General features: G+C 37.9%; 1 protein-coding gene across 1 annotated transcript; it reads right to left on the bottom strand.

Annotated features, from left to right (window-relative positions):
• On the bottom strand, positions 6,083-6,808 carry LOC110268420. Its single transcript, XM_021114559.1, has 2 exons — positions 6,497-6,808; positions 6,083-6,400 (listed from the first exon to the last, which is right to left on the bottom strand). Exons 1-2 carry the CDS (start codon positions 6,806-6,808, stop codon positions 6,083-6,085), a joined length of 630 nt encoding a protein of 209 aa, XP_020970218.1.

The raw sequence follows: 7,148 nt of genomic DNA, 5'->3' as shown, positions 1-7,148 counted from the left end.
AAAAAAACTAAATCAAGACAAGATCTGTAACACCCTAATATTCAAATCCTTATGTTCGAGCCATAAGTCAACGATAGTAAGGTGATACGACTCACAAGGTGGATTAAAATACATATATATCTATATGATTGAAAGGAGTTATTTAACGAGAATGCTAAAAGGGAGCAAGATAAAATCGCACCCGGAAACACTCTCATATTGAAAAAAAGAAGATAAAACATATTCGGATAGCGAATCAAGATAAGGTATAACAATAAGGAAGAAAAGAATAAAGACAAGGTACATATATGTATATAGACATAAGTATAATAGCCACTAGTCACGACCTGCGAAGTTTAGTCTGACTAGGATACAGAAATAAAATCAGTTGACAATAGTAGTTTTTTAACTCTCCCAAAATATACATCAAGACCTCTATAGGCAAGTTTTCAAAAAGATTAAATAGATACATAGCATAAGTTTTTCAAAATGAGTATGGAGAGAAATCTAAACAAAATAAGCAGAGAATCCAATGATCATTGCTATCTTTCAGATAAACCACAGCTTACTGCTAAGCACCTGGACTTAAATCTGGAAAAAAATATATATACGAAATAAGAACTCCCAACCCATAAGTTTTCAGTGCCAAATAAATACAATGCACTATAATAAAAACTCACTAAGCATCCTAATCTCCCTTTCATCAATTATTCACCCTAGATTCTCAATAATCCATAACTTAGGCAACTGTCCTGGGAGATACTAAGTCTACTTTAATTTCACATCTTTTCCAACTATCCAAACTTTCCAGCTTCCACTTTAGAATAGAATCATAACCAGAACCAACACCAGCTAGTCGTTTCAGTAATTATATATCAATACCTCAAATCTTTACCTGAAGCAAGTGAACTTACTTCACTGCGTCTACCTAGGGAGCTCAAATCATTTCATCTCATTTCAACAAGGACAACTCTCAGCGTCAACCAACACCAACATGAGGGACCTCTCAGTTGTACAAACACAAACAATGCAAACAAGTAATAGACAAGTAAGGCATGTAATGCAAGTAGCATTTAGTCATATAAGGTATACAATTAGGTAAACGATACAATTAAGCAAACCCAATCAAATCAAACATATGCAAATGATGTATGCCTGCCACATGGCCAATGAGTTCATCTGTCAGTTATACAGCCAATCCGACACACCCGGTAGCTAACTCGGATATCGTCTCTCAACACGAAGGAATCTTCAACCTTCAAGGTGGGAATCCTCAACCTCCTATTCAGAGAGAGACTGTGATGTAATGATAGGAAATTCTCAACCTAACTCATTCATACCACACCAGGAATCGAATCAAATGGAATCCTCAACATTTTTCATTTAATTTCCCGATGTAATAAGAGAGGAAAGCCCCAATCTCGCTTGCCCACCGCCAACAAGAGAGGAAATCCTCAACCTTATCTTATCCATTACAGCAAGAGAGAAAATCATCTATCTCAGCTTGCCTATTAGTGAGTGGAATCCAACCACCGTCCTCACCATTTCAATTCGAACTCATTTTCAATTCAACACAAGCAAACATACCCGCAATTCGAATTAATCATTACAGAATTAATCTGAAAGGAATCCTCAACCTTCTATTCAACTCTCTAGTGCGACAAGTGAGAAAATTCTCAACCTCAAGCTCGTCTACCACAACAAGAGAGAGAATCCTCGACCTCAACTTGTGTATCATAGCAAGTGAGAGAATCCTCAATCTCAACTTACCTACTGAGAATCCTCAATCTCAACTTGTCCATTCATGAGCGGGACAAAGCCATTGTCCTCACCACATCAATCCAAAACTCATTTCAATTCAAATCATCAAACATAACCAGAATTCAAATTAATAATCACAAGATTTAATCTGAAGGGAATCCTCGACCTTCTGTCCAACCCTCTGGTGCAACAAGTGAGGGAGTCCTCAACCTCAAGTTTGTCCACCACAACAAGAGACGGAATCCTCGACCTCAACTTGTTTATTATAGCAAGTGAGAGAATTTTCAATCTCAAATTGCCTTTACGTGATCGGGATAACACCACCGTCCTCACTATACAATTTTTATTGTCTCTTTAATCATAATCACAACACGAGAGAGGAAATCGTCTACCTCAACTCGACTATTCACTCCAGGTAATAGTGCCCGTCACACTTCTCAATCACAATCTCATCAAGATCTTCACTCACGTATATAATGTATAACTCATAGGGAATCCTAAACCTCCCAAATCCATCATCATTCCCCAATTATCAATAACTTAGACTCATCATTCATTTCGCTCATTTTCATCATCATTCTCATTATACTCAATCGTAATCCATATCTGTCATTTTTCTTTGTCATAACCCTTCTCGTCATACTTAATCTCAACCAATTCATCGTCCTTTCTCATTATCAACATCATTCTCATTATTTAATATCAAATCAATCCTCATAACTTATCTCTCATTATCATACTCATTCACCGTATTAATGTCATCTTGCATTATCTCACATTTTACTCATTTTCCTTTGATTCACTAACTCAACTCATCAAGTATCATTCTTTAACTTCTCTATCCTCGAATACATCGGCTCTAGACTCTTATCGGGCTTTATAAAGGTTTAAAAGGCTAAAGGAATGGTTAAAAAGCTTAATTAAACTTTTACAAAATCTGGAGGTCACGCGTACACATGCATGGTCTCGCGTACGCATGAGGTGAAAATTTAGTAAGTCATGTACGCATGCAGTGTTCGCATACGTAGAGGCCAATGCCCGCGTACGCATGTCAAAGGCCACGTACGCATCCATATCAAAAAACAGAAAATCTGATATGTTGCAGAAATCGGTTTTTTAATTCAATTTTCAAAATCTCATAACTTTTTTCACAAATTCCTTTTTCAACTATTCTTGAATCGTTGGAAAGATCGATGGTGCACGAATTTGGCTCCGCACGTTTCGCACAGATAGACCAGCAAGTATACCGGGTCGTCCAAGTAATACTTCAGGTGAGTGAGGGTCGATTCCATGAAAATTATTGGTTTGAGCAAGCAAGCAATGGTTGCCTTGCAAATCTTAGTTAGGCAGATAGAAATTATAGTTTGTCACGAAAAATGTATAAAACAGAATAAATAAATAAAACGTTACTAAATATGTGGAAAATAAATGGTATGAGAACGGTTGAGACTTCGGAGATGCTTTGTCTTTCCGGATTAACTTTTCTTACTGTCTACTTTAATAACTTTCTGATTCATTCAATGGCAGCCATAAGTGACTAACTCATATCCTCTCATCAAGTTAACCTCCTCCACTGCAGCAATCCACCATGTTGCAAGTGACTCATGTCCTCTTATCAAGCCACCTCTAGGTTTCTCACTGTAGCAGAAGATGAAGCTCTAAGCAATCCACTTCCCTTCATGATCCTACTAAAGGTGCCACAGACAAGGCAGATCTTCCGAATCAGGGAACGCTGCTTCTCAGACTCTAGCCTTAGCACCACAGAGACCTCACTTACCCACGGTCAACAAAATTTCATGTCACGTATCCAAAGTTACCCAGGTACTCTATTGGAATTCGCAATGCAATCTCTAGCTTTGGTTCAATGCTATCCGGGTCAGGACTTGCACGAAACCCATGTAGAACAAGGGTGATTGTCACGGGTCACCCTCAATTCATAAGATGAAGAACGAAAATGAATAAGAGAATAGAATCAGAAATAGTGAATTAGAATAGTAATATTATTAATCCATGAAACTCAACAGAGCTCCTAACCTTAACCTTAGGAGGTTAGTGATTCATGCTTACAGAAAAGTAATGAAAAACGTGTAAAGCAGGCAAGAGTCCTTAACAAGGGTGAACTTGTAACACCCAACCACACTAAGCTTTACGCTTAAGCCGTAAAACAGAGGTGGTGTAGTATTACGACCTCTAAAATAAAATGAGTACATATAATAGCAGAAGAATTATAATATGCTAGGAGCCTTGAAGAAAGAGGAAACAAAAATCACAAAATAAAAGTGTAACGCTCAAGGTACGAGTTAACTTACGTGCTAAGAAAATCATAATTATTAAACATAAGATAACAGAAGTAGGAATAGAGTGCCAAAGAAACAAAATAACAAGCTCCTAACTCAGCCTGCGAAGTCAAGATTGGCCAGAGAATATTTACACATATATACACACATCCCAAAACCCAAAAGTACATATACACAATCCTGCCTCTCCATAAACCTCTAGGAGGATCAAAAGAACAAGTTATGCGGAGAGAAAACTAAGTACATATATACACATCATAGCATAACAAAATAACCCTGTAACCACTCCGCTTCAAGGGTCTAGACGCCTAACGAGATGCCTCCCGACCTGCATCTGAAAAACAACAACATAGTATGGAATGAGAACCGGAGGTTCTCAGTATGGTAAAGGTGCCACACACATAATATATAAGGTCCTGGGAATGCCAGAGGTAAATCCTAGAATGCTGACACTCAGATTATAGAGCTTAAAGTATTAAACAGAAGCCATAAAAGGTGGTTTACTAAGGATATTTAAACCTAACTTAACTTAACCTTAAATCTAAATCCCATTCTGCCATTCCTCCATACCTCCAACTCCATCATGCATTTTCACAGACAACTAAACAGACAAAGGCAAGCACAAGAAGGTTACAAGTACTGCAGGTAACAAATATACATTTAACCAGTTAATACACAAGCAAGTAATTCAAGTAATATGCACATGATGCATGCCTGTCCTATGGCTGATGAGGCTCAACTGTCGGTTATCCAGCCAACCCGACAAGTCTGAATTGTCCTTAGACTGTCCCCCGATGTGCATCCCCAAGAGTTTATGCATAGCTTTTTCTCAAATAATCAATATTGCTCAATGGGGGTAACATTCCCGGGAATTTATATAGTGCCCGGTCACACTTACGTCGTAGGGTCAACAGAGTATCGAGTTTTCAACCTGGTACACGTGGTGGCAAGCCATGGCACTTGATCCAGGGAATCTCGTATATCAGATTATTCAAATTCATAAGCCATATAAATAATTCAATTATAATTCATCAACCATGTTCATAAACTATAACATTCAACCATAATTCTCTCCAAATTAACATAACAACATTCACCATCCAAAATTAATAACTAATTATCCAATAAACTGCAACCAAATATATTCATCGACAAATTACTAAACATTAAATATACACCTGCATTCCAACTTATCCTATGGTCATCTAGCCTAAGTTTTCACAGAACATTCTATATTAAATGCAAGAAACCTAAACTATACCTTGGCCGATTTTCACGTAACAACCAAAGCTATTTATTCAAAACCAAGGCAGCCCCTCAAAACTCAACTAATCCGCTTCCTCCAAGTTCCAGTATTCACAATTTCAAGCTCCAATTATTTATTCACAACCTAATACACATTCATAACACATATATATCCAATTTAATAATCAAAGCTCAAATTCAATAAAAATAAAATAGAATTATCGTATCCTCACCTTACCCAAGCTTCACATAAGTAAGAGTAAGCGTTTTCCTCAAGCTAATTGGATCCTAAAACATCAAAAAGCAAAAAAATTCAATATCTCCACTTAATTTAGTAAAAATTGGGAGAAAGGAGTGTCTGGGGGTGTTTAGTAGCTTACCAATGAAATTGTTCTAGTAGAAATGTAGAGCTCGAACGGAGGAGTTACGGGATTTTGAAATTCACCGTAAAGGTTCGGGAAACTTTCGTCGCTCTTCTCCCCTGGAAGCCTTCTGCTTCGTTTTCTGCTGAAATGACGGAGAGAAGGGCTTGGGTTTATTTAATATATTGGTCCGGTTGGACCCACGGCCCGGTTTGGTCCCGGTTCAACTGGTTCGGCCCGTTTGGTCCAATCTTGAACTGTTTTCTTCGAAATTGGTGTCAAAATTCTCGTTTCGATGAGTTCTATCCTAATTTGATATAATATTTGCATTTCTAATCCTCTTTATTAAAAACTAATTTATTGACTAATTATCTACTAATTTAACCGGGGTTTACATCCTACCCACCTAATAAAAAATTTTGCCCTCAAAATTCAAATTCAGTTACCTGAAAAGAGATGTGGGTAGTCCTTTCGCATATCTGATTCGAGTTCCCAAGTATGTTTCTCGATACTAACTCGACTCCAAGCTACTTTTACTAATGATACTTCCCTTTCATGTATTCGTTTAACACTGGTGTCATCAATTCTTGCCGGAATTACTGAAAGTGTTAGATATTCTTTCACTTGGATTGGTTCTGGTTCTAGAACATGACTTGCATCAGGAGTATACTTTCGAAGCTGTGATACATGAAATACATCGTGCAAATTCGAAAGGTATGGCGGTAAGACACTTCTATAAGCCACTAGTCCAATTCTCTTCAGAATCTCAAACGGTCCAATATAACGAGGATTCAGTTTCTTAGTCTTAATAGCTCTTCCCACTCCAGTGGTTGGTGTAACTTTCAAAAAAACATGCTCTCCTTCCTCAAATTCTAAAGGCTTTCGCCTCTGGTCAGCATAACTTTTTTGGCGACTCTGGACTATAAGCATTTGACTACGAATCTTTTTTATCTGTTCAGTAGTTTCAGCTTTCATCTCAGGCCCTAACAAACTCCTTTCTCCAGTTTCATGCCAACATAGTGGAGACTGACATTTTCTGCCATACAGAGCTTCATATGGAGCCATTTCAATACTCGCATGATAACTATTATTATAAGCAAACTGTATTAATGGCATATACCGATCCCAGCTCGCCAGCTGGTCCAAAACATAGGCCCTTAGCATATCTTCCAAGGTCTGAATAGTTCTCTCTGACTGGCCATCTGTCTGAGGGTGATATGCAGTACTCAAACTCAACTGAGTCCCAAATGCACGCTGAAAAGCTCCCCAGAACCTTAATGTGAAACGAGGATCTCTGTCAGATATAATGGTAGAAGGCACACCATGCAACCTGACAATCTCTTTGATATACATTCGAGCCAATTCTTCCATTGTGCAACTTATTCGGATAGGAAGAAAATGAGCTGATTTTGTCAGTCGATCCACAACCACCCAAATAGCGTCACAACCAGACTGGGTTCTAGGCAAACCTATCACAAAATTTGTTGCAATACTCTCCCATTTC

The sequence above is a fragment of the Arachis ipaensis genome, chromosome B10 (genome assembly GCF_000816755.2).
Source record: "Arachis ipaensis cultivar K30076 chromosome B10, Araip1.1, whole genome shotgun sequence".
NCBI classification, from domain to species: domain Eukaryota; kingdom Viridiplantae; phylum Streptophyta; class Magnoliopsida; order Fabales; family Fabaceae; genus Arachis; species Arachis ipaensis.
The sequence above is the reverse complement of the archived record's forward strand: the minus strand, read 5'-3'. Positions and strand labels throughout refer to the sequence as shown.